The sequence below is a fragment of the Tauraco erythrolophus genome, chromosome 24 (assembly GCF_009769465.1).
Source record: "Tauraco erythrolophus isolate bTauEry1 chromosome 24, bTauEry1.pri, whole genome shotgun sequence".
Classification (NCBI taxonomy): domain Eukaryota; kingdom Metazoa; phylum Chordata; class Aves; order Musophagiformes; family Musophagidae; genus Tauraco; species Tauraco erythrolophus.
In genome coordinates, this window is record NC_141488.1 from 2,486,361 (window position 1) to 2,502,863 (window position 16,503).

Sequence of the window (16,503 nt, forward strand, 5' to 3'; positions counted from 1 at the left end):
GAGGAGGGAAAACTCGACACCCGAGCACCAACTCCAGGCGCCGAATTCCCCCCGAAACACGGAGCCCGACACCCCCCCACGACGGAGGGCGGGCAAAACCGACGGCGGCCGCTCCCGCCCGCGCTGCCCCTTTAACATGGAGGTGCCGCGGCAGGAACTACCGCTCCCAGCGCGCAGCGCTTTGTTTGAACAGCCCCACCGGGAGCGCGGCCGGCGCGCAGCGGCGCACGCCGGGGCGTGTAGTTCCCCCCCGGCCGCGGCGGTGCGGGGCGGGCGGCACGAAGGGGGAAACACCCCGAAATCGCGCTCGGCGCGGCGGAGCCGCTCTCTTTGCTGCGCTTCGTGCCGCCGGTGCGCTTCTCCGTCCCCGCGGTGCGCGCAGGCCCCGGGGGATGGCGGCTGTTTTGGGCAGGGGGGGCTGGCCCCGACCCGGAGCGGGCTTGACGGGGAGCGGCGGCAGCCGCGGAGGGAAGCGCCGCACGGTGCCGGGCGCGGCCGTTCCCCCCCGCCCCGCGGTGCTGGCGGGGGCGCGGAGCGCGTTCGGGGGCGGAACGGGGCGCGGAGCCGCGGGCAGGGCCCGGCCCGGCGCCGCTCGGAGCGGCCTCGCCTTCCCGGCGTGCAGCGCGGCGCCCGTCCCCGCCGGGCCGCCATGTTGTCGGAGTGAAAGGCCGGGGGAGAGGCAGGCGGCGAGCGGCCTGGGGGGGGCCGGCATCCGTCTTCATCCTACCGCTCCGCCCGTGAGTACCGGCACCGGAGCGGGCCCCCGGCGCGCCGCGCACCTCAGCGGAGTCGCCGGTGGCGCCATATTGGTAGGGGGGGCGGGCGGAGCGGCGCCAGGCCGCCCCGAAGGCGAGCGGCGGCGGGGCGCAGCGCCCGGCTCTCCCGCCCGGCTGCTCGCCGGCGCTGGGGGCCGGGCCCGGGCCCTATTGTTACCGGGGTGGGCGGCGGGCCCGCGCCTCCCGCCGGCGGCTCCCCCGGCGGCGAGGGGGGTGTTGTTGTGGGGGGCTGCGGGCCCGTCCCGGCCGGGCGGCGGTGGCGCCCCCCGCCCGCTCCCCCCCCCGGTCCCGGCCCGGCGCGGGGTCCCCGCCCCCCCCCGCAGGGCTCCGTCTTCCCGCGGGGAGGCCCGGCCCGGCCCGGCCCGACCCTCCGCTTTGTCGTCCCGGGGGACGCGGCCCGGCGCCGGCCCGCCTCGGTGCGGGGGGTGGCGGGGGGATTCCTCCCCGCCGCCCCGGCCTGCGGGGGGGTGTTCGGCGGGGCCGGGGGCGCGGTGTCCGTTGCGGAGGAGGGGGACGGTGCCTGGCGGACGGGGGGGACGGAGGACGCGGACAATACTTTGGGATGCGCTCGGTGACCCTGGGGGTTTTGTGTTTGCGTGGGGGTTGTTTTCCTTGTTTTTATCTGGATTCGCGTGATTACAGCGCTTGGCCCTTTTTCATCGCGAACTTGGAATTTTAAGAGTCTGTCTCTTGCCCCAACCTGAGAAATACTCTGATTTGGTGTGTTGGTTTTTTTTTTGGTCAATGTTTAATAACTTTGTTCTGAGCAGAGGTTTTATTCGACAGATCATGAGTAAGGAATTTCCTTTATTAAGCGCGAGGGAGGTGGGGTAAGGGGGAGCATTTATCTTCCGAGGTTTTAATGCTGGTTTAAGCAATTTGGTCGGTGATCGATTTGCCCGCTTCCTGCTGCGTCTCCCCGGGTTTTCAGGAAAACACCAGGTTTCGCGTTAAAAGTTCTTGTAGGCCACACAGCTCTCAAACAATGGCCCTGCTTTAATTCCCAGTCTCAACTTTCAACAAAAAACCCACAAAACCACCCAGCCCAAACTCTCTTCTGGTTCGCGATTGAACTTTTTTTGAAACACGCATCTTGTTCCGACTTGTTTTTTTTAGTGCTGTCTGTTATTTTTGGAGGAATATGGAATAAGAGCGAGGAAGGTCTGAACGTGTAGCTGTGCTGAATGTGGATTAAAGCTGCCTCGTTCAGCGTCGTCACCGCTTCAGCTTAGAACTTGCGTGGAGATGTCTCTGAAGTTTTTGTTGCTTGTGGAACATCCCATAATCGAAAGTATTTTGCTTGTGATGACAACACGCAGCAGTTTATTTACAGGCTTTGTTTTCATCAAGGGAAAAGGCGGATTGTCTGCTCTGAGGGCTTTGGAGCGGTGCAGAAGCCTTTGTTTGTAAATACGTAACTCTTCCCAGCGAACGGTTTACCTGGGAAAAGTTTATTGTATGTTTTTTACTAAGAGTTTGGGAGTGAGGAGGGTCTTAGTAGCCATTAGCAGCCGGGTGGTTAATGAAGGTGCGTTGTGTAGGTGATTTCCCGTGTTCCCGATGCTCCGAGTGCTTTGAATGGCAGGATTCAGCCGGCCGCTGCGTTTACCACGGCATTTCTGTGAAAACACGGCTTGGAACTAAACTTGAACTACCCAGAATGCTCTTTTCCCCTTTGCTCCCTTTCAAAATGTCGCCTTTGCCAAGTTTTTTCTCTCGGGTTTGGAGCTGCCTGGTCTGTATGAGACGAAAGAGGAAGTGTCTGGGAGCAGGAGGCACTTGTGCGGATCCTCGTGGTGCCCTAACTGGGATTTTCTAGAGTCTAAAAAAACCCTCCCGTTTGTATAGCAGCACAAATAACTAACGATCTCCGTGCAAATTAAACCAGGAATGAGTTGGCACTGGTGGAGCAGGGGGACCCCACTGCCTGTTGAGGGAGGACAGTATCGTTGTGGCTGTGCTGATTTCCACTGTAACTTTGTACCTTGGGGTGCTTCCACGTGGAAACAGGGGCTTCTCACGGGATATGGATACTTGAAAGTTTTGGTGGATTCATAGTATCTCCGTGTATTTTTTTAAAGACTGCCCTGAGGTAACTTGTAACCTCTTTTCAGAGGGGCTGCTCCGATATCATTGCGATTAATAGACGCCCCGACTTGGTGATATGTGAATTTCTTACCAGTAATTATTTATTTTTTTCCTTATTGCGTAGAGGAGCTTTATTGCCTAATTTAATGTTACTGAAGGATTTTGCTTCTAATGTTTATTAAAGGAAAAATGCCTTTAAATCTTAGCATTGTGTTCTTAACAATCAGTGAAGATTCAGTAATACCAGGCTTTGTCACAGTGTTTGGTGAAGTATTTGAGGAAGGCAGTGATTTTCTAGACTTTTTGAAAGGTGAAGGTCTTTGGACATATAAAGCATCTTGCAGAGCTGCTTGTTTACGTGGCTGTGGAGGCTCTGTGTGTTTGTGTTGACAAATAAATGTTGTATGTGTAATAAAAAAAATCTGAACCACTGCCGTTCTTATAGTAATTTTCTTCTGAATATTAACACTGGTCTCAGTTAGTGGGACAAACCTGAGTAAGTTTGATCCAAGATAGGATTTAGACTTTTATTTTTCTTTTTAGTGTCAACTTTCTCTCTCCGCTGTTAGAAAATTGTTCTTGGAAGTCGCTTGTAGTAGTTGACTGTTGTTCAAAACTACTATGATGAGCAGAGAGGAAACAGAGCCGCCTTTGAGGCCATGGGAGCTGCTGTCAGGATCAGGGCCAAGGTTTGCAGCCACCGAGGTACAAGAGTAAAAGCATTCTCGTGCTGGTATGCAGCGGTGATGGGAGCCCGTGAGGGCTGGATTCCTCCCCCCGCCTCAGTTTCATCCTTGTCTGTGGTATTTGTGGCGTTGCATTTAGGGGACTGAAGTCATAAACGATCAATCTTTGGAAAAAAGAATGATAATTCAGACTATACCGTGCCTTTAAAACCAAATTCGATTTGTGTGTGTGCTCTGCATGGGCTGAGCATTACGTAACAGGGGAAAACCACTTTTCTGTTCACACGTGTGATGTCTTTATTGCTCTTAGGATCAGCTGATAATGTTGTCTTAAAACAACGAACAAACGTGTGTTTTTTTGACGCTGGGATGCCGTCAAAATGTTTGGGGGACTAGTTGAGTACCTGTCAGCCCGGTCTGCTGGTTGCCCTCCTGCATGCAGATGATTTTGGGTGTATGCGAAGTGTTTAGGGGTGTGAAAAGCCAACATTTTCAGTGTTGTATGGTTTCTACGATTTGTCTGGTTTTCCCCTGGTGCCATCAACAGCAGGACCGGCACTGCGGGCTGCTCTGGCTCTGGAAAGTTCTGCCGAGATCCCAGGCACTGAGAGGTTAGCTGCTCTTTCTCCAGGGAGTCTCACACAAAACATGCTGGTGTGTTTCACCATCTCGGGATGGAAGCCAGCTTCTGAGTGAGGAAGAGTGCGCGTTGTGTTTGGGACTTAACAGTATTTTTAAGTTTGCATTTGAAAACAACCCAAAACCTGTTGCCTTGATGTTTTGCACGACTGAACGAACACGTGGTGATACAGTGGGACTTGTGTGTTGACTGCAGATCTGCCTCCTGATTTGTCAGGTGTAAACGCGCGCGGCGGGTGCTGATGGTGTAATTTGCCTTCCACCAGGTTTTTCAGGGGCTTTTTTCCCAGCACTTTGCTGTGGCAGCGCTCCAGTCGGTGTTTTGTCTGTTGCATAAATTGCCATTCTGATTTAAGTGTAATGGGCACCTTACCTGGATCTCGCCTGTACCAATAACACTTCACAGCACAAAATAAGGTTTTTTTTTTGCCAGTGTGCGTTTTTATATGCTATTTCAGCTGGTAGGTTAATGGAGCAAAGAACGCTGTTAAAAGGAGTCAGATTTGACATCGTGACGTCTCCCCGCCGGTCGGGAGATGGAAGTGTTATCTAATACATAAAGCCGAAGCTGTAAAGATTTCATGTTTTGTTTTCCTTCCCCTCTCCCCCCCCTCCCCATAGGTGCTGGTGGAATGAGCGTTGCGTGTGTTTTGAAGAGAAAAGCAGTACTCTGGCAGGACTCGTTCAGCCCCCACCTGAAACAGCACGCTCAAGATACAGCTAATCCCAACATGCCTGTTGTACTGACATCTGGAACAGGGTCCCAGGCTCAGCAACAGCCAGCTGCAAATCAAGCCCTTGCAGCAGGGACGCACTCCAGTCCTGTTCCTGGATCCATAGGAGTTGCAGGCCGCTCCCAGGACGACGCGATGGTGGATTACTTCTTCCAGAGGCAGCATGGTGAGCAGCTTGGGGGAGGAGGAAGCGGTGGAGGCGGCTATAATAACAGCAAACATCGCTGGCCTACTGGGGATAACATTCATGCAGAACATCAGGTAAAAAAAATAAAATAAAATTTTAAAAAAAAGTTGAATGTTTTCAAACGCAACACGCAAACGCATCGGGTTTATGATAGATGCTTTTAATGACTTTTTTTTTAAAGCTTAAGCTGGTTATTGTGCGGTTGGAATGGCAACAGTCGTACTTTTTGTTTTCTCTTTTCAGGACTGCGGTGCCGTGGTAGCTATGAGCTGAAACGTTTCTGCTCTTGAGGGTGTTGAAATCCCAGTCTGCTTTCTGTGGCAGTCAAATACATGTTTGCAAAAATTTCTTTTTCCCTTTATTGATTGGTTTTTGGTTTTGTGTGGTGGTGTGTGTGTTGTTTTTTTTTTTTGATGTGTGAACCAGCGTAGCAGTGACTGCTGCTGCTTTTCAAATCTGTTGCTGTAGTTAAATAATTCTTATGTAATGGTATTACAAAACTGCCAATGGATGTAGGTTGAGCTTTTAGCATTCCCAATATTGAAAACCACAGTTCTGGAAGTTGCTGGTAATGTGTTTTCCTGGGTTTCTTTTGTTTGTTTTGGGGGTTTGGGTTTTTCTGGTTATAATTGGGATGGGAAGGTGGTATTAATGTGCTTCGCTGAACCGAGAAGAGAACAGCCTTAAGAATGTGGTGAAACAGTGTTTTCAGAAACACAGCTAGCTTCTTACATGTCTAAAAGGGTAATGGGCCAAACGTGCCTCAGTAGTAGTGTTTACTAGCAGTCTCTTCAGTGGTTGCGTTGTCAGAAGTGCTGCGAGTTAAACGAGCGTGTGACTCACTCGGCCTTTCTGTCTGTGACCTGTAAGTAGCTCTCAAAGAAGGAGATGTGCTTCCTCTGCTGAGGGAGCACAACTTAAACGCAAGCGCGTTTTCAAAACGGGCAATTCCCACAAATATTGTCAGAGCAGCAGGCACAAAACTTTTGCAGCCTTTACGAGTATCTCTTGCCTCTAGTTTTCCAAATAAAAGCCAACAAGCCCTTGTTCCTCTGCTGCGCCTCCCCAGGGGATGTGTTGCCATCCGGACCATTTAAAAGCAAAGTTGCAGTGGATTTTGCAATCTCACTGAAGTCAGTGCGTACATCAACAAAGAAGTAAACCCAAGTGCCCTCTTAATTTGTTCTGGATGAAAAACCGCATAAAATACCACGATATGAACTAAGCAGCTGGAAGAATATTGTAGTTATTCCCGTATGTGAAAACGTAGTATTTGGTTATCACTTTAAAGGAAAACACTGCATTGAAATGAGATGTAACTTTTCTGTGAACTTACACAAGTTTGCAGTCACTAAATGTAAAACTTGTTTCCAGAGATAGCGATCGAAGAGATCTTGCTGTGCTTTAAGTTGTGTAATTAAGCAAATAGTTTTGTATTGAAAGGCTGCAACTTTTAGATTTTTAAAATAAAAGCTGTCGTGTGGTCTGGTGTGGAGACGTTTAGGCAGAAACTGCTATTGTTCGGACATTGTGTGGAAAGATGACTTCATGAATTGAAATGAACGTCATAAAATTCTGAATCCCTTTTTCCTCTGACTCGTACTTTCATCTTCCTTTACCTGAAAATCCCTAAAAGCAAAACCAGCAAAACTCACTGGAGATTGAGTGGGCAGGGGACGGGACAACCAGACCCTGCAGTCCTTAAAAGTTGCACTGGTATTTGAACTTTTTTTGTTGCATTCTTTAATAACCAGAAGACTTAAAGTTCCCTGGAACAAAAGAATCCTACCTGTTACAGAGACGTGCCCTGATGTCAGTAGATGTGTTACTCTTGATTTTATTCAGTAACTTCTTGAATGAAATGATGCCAATAAATGTACCACTTAATGACAGGAAAAACTCCTTAGCTTGTACAAATCTAAATGAACTTTTAGAAAGTAACACGTGTTGTTTGGAGGCAGAACACTTCTGAGAAGGTTGTACGGACAAAATATACCTGCAGGATTAAGCTGACAAGGTTCTGTGGGATGCTTTCTCTGTTTTTTTCCCCCCATGTGTTCTGTGATCTGAAGCTCCAGAAATACCCACCTTAATATAATTAACGTTGGAACCTTATCTGTTCTACTTCCTGGTGGTTTTTACATCGGTTGTAATGTATTTGTCCTACAGTCCTGGTGTTTTGCATTCAGGAGGTGTCTTTAAACTGATCTTTGTGTTTAATTTCTTCAAAGTCAGCTCTGAGATAGGGCAGTAACCCCTTTTCTTGTGTGAATTATTTGATACTGTATACCCCAGTGATTGCTGGACAGTTTTATCTATATGTTTATGCCTTTCTTGAGTGTCTCTTCTTCCATGGTTCTCTGTTTGCCTCAGGGTTTTACTCATGGAAAGCCGAATGCAGGACATATGTAATCCTAATACTGCCATTCCTTTTGACTTTTTGGCCACCTCTGCGTCTTAAATTATAAATTTCTTGGAGCAAGAACTAGCCTTATGCATATAAAATGATTCAATTCAGTTTGGGCTTCACTGGGGTAGGGTTGAATTTATCCTGCAAGAACAGAAGCAGAAGGAAGTGCTGGGACATGCGGAGAGGTGGAGAATCGTCACGGATGTCTGCGAAGTCCCAGTTTCTTATGGATACACTTTTATTACTGGACTCTTGATTTTAAACTTTCAAAGATAGTGCAGCAAAGGCCCTTGCCTTGTTGCCTTGAAGACTGGTTAGGAAACTTAGTAGCTAAAAGATAATGGAAAATCAGAAAAAAATAATTATAGGGTAATGTAGGTTAATGCCTGCCTAGAGCTTGGGAGGTCGTAATTAAAGGTAGAGGGATTTTTTTAATTGTTGAATCCCAGTTTCTTCTTTGTTACATACGAAGGCAGACATCTATGTCTGGTGATAATACTCCAGTGATTTTTTACTAAATGATAGCATTTCATCATGTGCTGTTAAATAGCTGTGAGTGTTGTGAGTCAGAACTTATTTATGGGATCCTTGCTTTTCATTTTTTATTGTGCTGGCTGTTCCTCCGTGTCGTTTCTCCCGTCTTTGCCTAGCACCCCTGAGAATTGAGCTGTGAATGGCTGTAGTAGCGATGACTTAAGAAAAAGTTTCTCTGCTCCTGAGGAAGCAGGTAGCGTCCTCTTGTTGTGAACAACAGGAAAATGCTGATTCTTTCTGTATTTTACCTAGAAACTTACTTTTCCCTTTGCATTTTCCCTTCTCCAGAAGGCAAGGGGGAAGATTTTATATAAAACTAAGCTGTTAAAGATGCTACTGTCATTTTACATATTTAATTATTGAAGATAAGCCATCCACACAAATAGCATGTATTATAAATTCCTCTTTGTTCTTGCAGACACTGAAGTGATGGTGAAATAGGACTTTTTTCTTTTCTGGATTGGAATCTCTGAACTCTTAGGCAAACTTGCAGCTGTTTGAAGCTGCGAAATGCTTAATCACCAAACTTTACGTGGAGGACACTTGCATCAGCCAGGTCTTGACTGCAAAACATGGTCTTCTCTCTTTGTCCACAAAAGGCAGCAAGATGAGGTTGAGTGTCAATGTCCACCAGTAATTCTAAGATGAAAACTGAAGAGGGTTAAGCTGTTGTTCATCTACCATGTCCGATGACTCCTCAGGTAGTTTGGGCAGACAGTTACGATAGCGGCACTGGGGTGTTTTCGTGCTGTTTATCCTGCAAAAAAAATGGGTAGAGATGAGAACCTCACTTCAAGTAGGTGAGTGAAGAGGTACAAGATGACTCCTGACGAGGAATGGCTTAGGTGGGATTTGTCTTGGTTGTGAAAGGTTGCATATCTCATTACAAATCCAAACAGCCATCTGCTGCTCCTGAGGGGAACGAAAAGACGGTTGACAGCTGGGAGAAGTTATCAACACTGAGCAGGTTTTTAGGAAAATTGACTGGGTTTTCTTGGACGAGGTCTCTTGTGGCTTGTGCGTGCATGTCTCTTCTTGAACTGGAGTGAAGAGAGTTTCTTTGGTGGTGGTCCCTTCTGAATTACAGTGAATGGATATAGTTAGGCTGTCTGAACTGCAGTTAGGGTAATGTGGGAGTTGCTTAGTAGCAGCAAATGATTTTAGGGATTTACTTTCTTTGAGAGCATGTTTAATTAATAAATTGAGACAATAGAACTCTGGAGGGATTGTCTTGTTGAATGCGGGGAATTTTTCATTTATAGTTGGTGAAAAATAGTGAGAGCAACAGGGCTGGGACTGGGTTTTAGGCTCATTTTGCCTTTTGACAATGTGACCGTGCGACTTCTTAACTGAGAACTTGCATTCAAGTGGAGACAGAAGGTAATTCTGCTGGCAGCTGCCCTTCTGGAGCACTGCTACTCAAACTGCCGCTTGGTGCTGTGCAAGTGTCTGGATTTGATGTCAGTTGTCCGTGTTTGGTGCCTGTTGGCAGGCACCATGTCCAGAGGTTGCCTTGAAGTCATGGCCAGGTCCTCTAAAGAGATCCTGGAAGCTGAGGAAGCAGAAGCCCTAGCCTTCGTTCCTCCAAAGTGAAATCCCACTGAAGTGATAGTTAACTCTTGCCTCTGGAAAGCACATAGAGTATGAGGGCTTCTCTGCTCCAAATAATCTGGCTTGTTATCTGTGCTAGAGCTGAAGGCATGATGCAAGTCCTTAATCACGTACACCGTGTGATGGAACACGTGGCTCTGTGTTCGAAGATTGTTTTCTGATGTATGTTTCATTAAATCTGTAGGATTTGCATGGGTGCTTCCTGGTATCACAGTGAACTGGTGAGCACTTTCCTTCCGTTGACACTGAAATGGCTGTGCTAACTTGATACCCAGATAATTTAGAACATAATACCTTGCTGAAATGAAACTTCTAGTTTGGCTGATTTGTTTCACAGAGATTCCTCTGTAGTAAAGGGGTATCTTGGGGGAGGGGAATTGAAACATTTAATTTAATTTTCTGCTTTATGTTGCCTTTTGAAAATTCCTTCTGCGATAGAAAGAGCATGAGTAGATTGGATATTTATGGTTGGGTATTGGAAAATCCTTCTCTTGTATAGAGAAGAAAAAAACCACCCTGAAATCTTCAGAAAGTCAGTTTAAGAATCTGCTTCCTTTGAATCTGTAGGTTTTACTGTCCCTGCCAAGCAGTTACAAGATATTTGGCTTCGGTTGGGATTGCACAAGCGGCCCGATGTGCTGGCTTTGGGATTTCTCCGTGATGTGTTGCCTTTGTAGTCTGCTTCCTTGCTGTGGTGCTTGCTCAGGAAGAGCAAAGATATTTTCACACTATTGAATTTGCACCTTTCAAGACTTGGAGAAGACTTCAAGTATTTCAGTTAATATGTTCTGCCCAAGTGTGTTTTGAGTTGAGCTTTGTTGGAGCATAGCTTCTGCTTTTCTTCCCTCTCTCCAACTTTGGTTTCCCCTTATCAGCTCTTGTGTGGTTTGTGGAGTTGGTGTGACCTCTCTGTGCTTCTGCAGAACAGGCTGTGATACTCGTAGCGTTTTTGTGAATGGGTGAAACTTTCCATAAGATCCAAGCCAATCCATCCACAGCAGCCTCTTCCATGCAAACTGGCAGTTTCACCTGCTGATTGGAAATCTCTGTAACAAAGAGCTGTTCCAGAACCTTGCATCTAGCGTTGCCTGTGTTTGAAAACTTGCTTTTAGCTATATGCTGAGACAGTTTTAAAACTCTGAAGGACACTCTCGCGGGTCTGCGATGGACAAACTCGCCTTTGTGCGCGGATATCGTGTGATGCTGTGCTCTTCCCGTCAAGCGATCTGCGCGTAGATATCTTGTTACTCCTCTTCCTTTGTTAAGGGTAACTTTGGTTCTAGAGCAGTTGTTTTTTTCAGGAGCATCTGGCCATGTTACTTGCCCTGGACTGAAGCTGTGCTTCAAACCTTGGTTCTGCACCGGGATGGGGGGAGAGGGACTGTTACTGAACCCTCAGATCAGCCCCGTGCCCGCGGTCGGTGTGGCATGGGGCCACTCGCAGCTGTTTCTGACAGAAGTACCGAGCTTGGCACTAGAACGAGATGTTGCCACCTCCCTGCTTCACACCTTTTTCCCTCTGAATTTAAGCCTCGGAAAGTCAGAGTAGGGGTAGGAGTGACAGAAAAAGCCTTCTTGGGAGTCAGATGAGCCAGATCTTAGTGTAGCCCTGAGCGCTTGCACAGAACCATTGATCCAGACACACATCTGGGAAGCAGAAGACAATTTTCTCAAGGTATTGCCAGCTCCAGCAGGGCAAAATTAAAGTTAGTTCTTCTGGAATCCAATATTTTGGAAGTTTGCACCCCAACAATATGTGCCCGAGACATCGCAGGGTATCCTAAATTATCCACGTTAATAAAGTGCTTCTCTGTGAATAAAATTTGAGGAAAAACATAATTAGTGAACTAAACCGAGGCGTTCTGAAAGGCTGCCTTTCTTGCAGTTATTTCTGTACCCTGAATCATTAATCATCTTGGCTAAACGCCACGTAAAGCATTAGCCAATCTGCAATTTCAATCGCGTTTTGCTTCGAATGCTAATGGTAGTAGCAATTCTAATGATGAACCCTTTACTACAAAAATAGTAGTTAAACCACCTAATCCTGTCTAATACTTGTGACTTCACATTCTTTCTTTACTGACTATTGTTATAGGAGGGGACTAAAAATAGTGCTGTAATCAGTTGATGGAACAACATATTTTAACCACGGATCTGGTGGTTAGTGGCAAGCCTTTTGTTGACAGTGCGCGGTGCTTTTCTTATTGTCAGCTTGTAAATAGTTTTTTTTTTCCTCCTCTCTTAGATGCTATATATATGTGTGTGTGCGTGCAGAGTAGATATTTTTTAAATAACATGCTATGTGAGCTGTTCAAACATGACAGACACAGGCAGTCTCCCACAGATGAGTAGGAGGCATTTGTTTCCATCTGAAATTTGTAAACCTTTGGTTAATTTAAAAGGCTTTAACAATTTGTGAGTATATAAATCAAGTGCTACAGAGTATTTAGGCTGTTCAACCAGCTTCCTTTCCCCCCTGCCCGCCTCTCCATTCTAAGGATGTTTAATTTAAGCAGCAGTCTGAATATTTTTGATGTTCTTACTGCCTTAATCCTGGTGTTCGTGTAGTCATGTTGATCTTTTTTGAGGAATGTTTTACTAGAGAGTAAAGAATTTTAGATTTTTTTTTTGATTTTCTATTATAAATTGAGCAAGGCTTAAAATGCGGAGGCCCAAGGGATGGAAACTTTACATGATGCCTGCCTTTTCACACTTGTAGAGTGCACATGAGTTTAACAATAAATATCGAGGGTTTCCCTGCCCATGGCAGAGGGGTTGAAACTTGATGATCTTTGAGGTCCCTTCCAACCCAAACCATTCTATGATCCAAGTAATAATCACACTTTTGAGGTGCTCTAGGTAAGCACCCCTAATGTGCCAGTGAGAAGAGAGGAGAACTTGGAATCGCTCATCTCTTGCCCTCTTGCAGAAACAAACGACTGTTAGTCATCTTAGAAGCTGGGAAATAATAACATTTTGATCTCTCCTGACAGGCATAGTAGTAACATGATTTCCCACGTTACTCCTTAGGAGTAGGAAAGCAAACCACGTGGTCTCAGTCCCATCAAGCTTCAATCATCGGAGGGCTCCCTCCAGCAGGCACCTCGGGGCCACGGCCGGCACCAGTGAAGGCTGAGGAATGAGTCCTTCCCAGGGATTTGTGTCCCAACGCCTGGCCCTTGCCCACGCTTTTGTGTGCCAGGCTGGCAGATAAGTTTAGGGTGCTTCACCCACAATTCCTTACAGTAGTATATATGGGATACCCTGGAGTTCATTTGCTTGGCTGGCAGGACTGAAGGCTGCAGCCGACCCTGTAATTTACTGTAGATCAAAGAAATTTTGAACGCAGCCATTGACATGTTCCAACTTCACCAAATCCTGGCTTTGCAGTGCCCGTCCTACCTTGGATTTAGCAGATGCTGTCCTGGGGGGTTTGTGTGCTGGTCAGAGTAGAATTTGGGGAAAGGGGTAGCAGGAGAATAAGTGCCCTAATCTCAGGGAGGGATGGTTGGGGACTGGAGAGATCCTGGCATAAGAAGGTGCTGGGGAAGGAGAAGGGCAGTGTTTGTAATGGGGCCACGTGGAAAGTGGCGTTGGGGAGAGGAGAAATGGGCAAACTGGAGAGCTGAGGCTTGTTTGCTTTGTTTACCCTATTTAACATAATTGGCTTAATAGAAATAGAAGTCACTGTTACCGCTAATAAAGGCAGATATTTGATCTGATTAATGTTGTCCAACATCAAAAAAGAAAATAAAAATCTTCAACTCTCAGGCTGCGTTTTTAGAGACAAATTTAGGCTTCATGGTGCACTTTTAGAGACAATTTTTTAGATCCTCAGCATATTTCTCAGGTGGTTATTTCTCAGCTGCTTTTTCTCCAAAGGACTTTTTAGTTTGCTTGCTTGTTTTTTCTCCTGTATGTTTGGCTGCTTTTTTTTTTTTTCCCCTTCCTCTTTGTTTAATTCCATCTGTCCTTTCTCTTACTAGAAAACATCACCTGCATAAGGAGGAAGAAAAAATCCTTTGTGATTGAGTGAAATTTAGCCTTTGATAGTTTTGCTGTGTGTCTGTCTAGGTGAATATAAATTCTACGTAAACGAGGATTCCTTAATATGTAAGGCCAGTGTACAATCCCCTGAGATACCTGCAGACTAGGAAATGTGATACAGTATTACACTTTGAATTTATATGTAAAGGTCATATTAGCAACCATATTTGCTTAATATAAGGTGCAGTATTAACACTGATTGTTGACATTAATATTTATTTAAAATTACAATTCAGCTGCTTTGCTGGTAGCTGTCAGTTCGGGGGGGGGGAAAACCGTGGATTATTCTAGAATAAAAAAATGATACTGGAAATCCAAAAGGTAAATATACTGTTGCTCTCATGTTAATTTGTTAGGTCCTTCAAATCCCTGTTTAGTAATCGTAAGGACAGTTTGGGGCCCCAGTTGCTGTTAATTTAACTGACTACAGAATTCCTTTTGACAAGTGCCATTTAGCCCCGTGGGCCTTGTTGTTTGCTGGGTTAAAATTAACCGGAGTTTCCAGTACCAGCGGCGCAGCGTGTCCTGCCAGGTGCTTGGCTTCACGGCTTCTTTCTGTGGCCACGCTGGTGCTTTTGCAGGTTTTCCTGCTCATCCGTTGCTGCGATGCAGGTTTTAGCACTGGGGGCACCGGACCTTGTTTTGGGATGGCTTGTTAGAGGTGTAACGGGAGAGGTTTGGTTCTGGTCTCTGTCTGTAAGTCGTTGCCTCCATTGTCCCCCTCTCTCATGGATGATTCAGACTCTCGGGTCTTTGGTGGTGCCTGAGATGATTGCCCGAGTCTGCTTTAGTCTTCTATAAGAGACAACTTCCAAAATTCTTAAATCATGGCCGTATCTGCGACAGAGTGTGTTTTGGAGAGACTCAGAGGTGGGGAAAAACGTCTTGCCTGGGTTTGTGGAGTGGTTGGTGAGTGGTCCCTAATGGTATCAGCGCATAGAACATCTTCAGCTGCTGGAATATTGCTTTCTCTATTCCTGGTATAGCTGTATAAATTCAAAAGTGTTCCAGATATGGACAAGGATTAGTGTCTGTGTACCTTTGGGACCAGGAAAGCGTTTGCTTGAGTTGCTCTCATTGAGTTTTGCAATGGTGAGGCTGTCTAATCTTATTTAAAAAAAAAAAAAAAAGGTTTAATTGTCCTGTGCGAGATGGCTACCTGACTGAAATCAGCTGCGTGCTGCTTGAGGGCTCGGAAAATCCACAGTGAATACACTCGATGCAGAGTTGCCTGGAAGCTCTGGTGCTGCGTGGGAGGTTGAGTTTTGGAAGTAGCCATGAACCGGGGAGAAATCCGTGTGCGTTGTTGCCGTCTGTGGTAGGTGAGAGCAGAAGAGCATTCTGTGTTTTGTCTTCTCCTCTCTAAAACAGGCACTGGGTGTTGGAAAAGCCTCTGTAGCCTCAGCGTGTGCGAGGCCAAGGGGTTTTAATTCAGGAGACTGAAAAGAAGGTTGGAAGGTCTGACCTGGAGCGACTGTGTAATGAGTACTACAGCTGCGTCTCGCTTTGGCGCACGTTGTTGAGAGCAGAGGTGAAAATTGGTTGAGGGCTTTTGAGAGGCTGAATTGACTTCAGCCTCACGAAGCGATCCGGTGGATTTACTCCCATTCCTCGGCGTGCCCTGTGGTTAGTGCGCTCGGCAACTCCGCTCCGGAGTGTGTGCTTCCACCGTGCAGGAAATTATTTACGAGCCAGTGAAGTGGCTGGAAGCTGGAGTGTGTTATAGTGACACACATTCATATATTAGCGTGCGTGGAAATCACTCTTCTTGAATGAGATGCTCATTAATTTTGGTGAGATTTACATAATTCCTGAGTGCATACACAGCGGTTAATGTGAAGGCGAGGAATGTTCTCATGCAATGAAATTGCTTTGTAACTCTGTTCAGTAGGAGTGTTGCTGATGTGCAGAGCCTGACTTTTGTTAGGTGGGCTTCAGAAGCGAGCTGGCTGGTCTTCTGCCTTGTCAGAAAGGAGGAGTGCTTGTGACAGGAAGGTAGGGAGGTCTGTTCCTGGTAGCTGGTGAGGATGTGCACTTTGCGTTGTGCTTTGCAGAGGCAGTGTGCCTGGAAGAGGCTGAAATGATAGAATGGTTTGGGTTGGAAGGGACCTCAAAGATCATCCAGTTCCAACCCCCCTGCCATAGGCAGGGACACCTTCCACTACACCAGGTTGCTCAAAGCCTCATCCAACCTGGCCTTGAACGCTTCCAGAGATGGGGCAGCTACAACTTCTCTGGGCAACCTGGTCCAGTGCCTCACCACCCTCAGAGGGAAGAATTTCTTCCTTAGATCCCATCGAAATCTCCCCTCTTTCAGTTTAAAGCCATTGCCCCTTGTCCTGTCACTCCACCCCGTTGTCCAAAGCCCCTCTCCAGCTTTCTTGTAGCCCCTTTAGATACTGGAAGGCTGCTGGAAGGTCTCCCTGGAGCCTTCTCTTCTCCAGGCTCCCAACTCTCTCAGCCTGTCTGCATAGCAGAGGTGCTCCAGCCCTCGGGAAATGAGGGTGGGACTGAGTGCAGAGGTCAGGGTTTTTTGTTGTATCACTTATGAAGTGATTGGGACTCCAGCTGACCTCTCTTCATGTGATTCCTGATGTTTCTCAAAATTACTTCTTCATCCAAGGAACCAGGTTGTCATGTTGTATCCGGGTGTCAGGGCATTGCTTCCTTGCGCGGCCAGTTTATCTTGGCATTGTCTTCTAGATCTTTCAAAGCCCTGGGTCAGGAGTGAACCAGGTTTTATGGTAATCGAATCTTATTGCCGTTAGTGCTCATCTGGGAAGAAGTTCTT

At 46.9% G+C, this 16,503-nt stretch overlaps 1 protein-coding gene across 7 annotated transcripts in view; it reads left to right on the top strand.

Moving 5' to 3' along the window:
• Positions 1–643: 643 nt before the first annotated feature.
• PUM1 (pumilio RNA binding family member 1) overlaps positions 644–16,503 on the top strand; it is a 78,414-nt gene continuing 62,554 nt past the window's right edge. For all 7 annotated transcript variants that reach the window (XR_015222849.1, XM_086626239.1, XM_086626242.1 and 4 more), the window contains exons 1-2: positions 644–737; positions 4,811–5,184. Coding sequence is in view for 6 of the 7 variants with exons in the window: in XM_086626239.1 (XP_086482365.1) it covers positions 4,822–5,184 (363 nt within the window). In the remaining variant the exon portion in view is untranslated. The remainder of the gene's footprint in view (positions 738–4,810; positions 5,185–16,503) is intronic.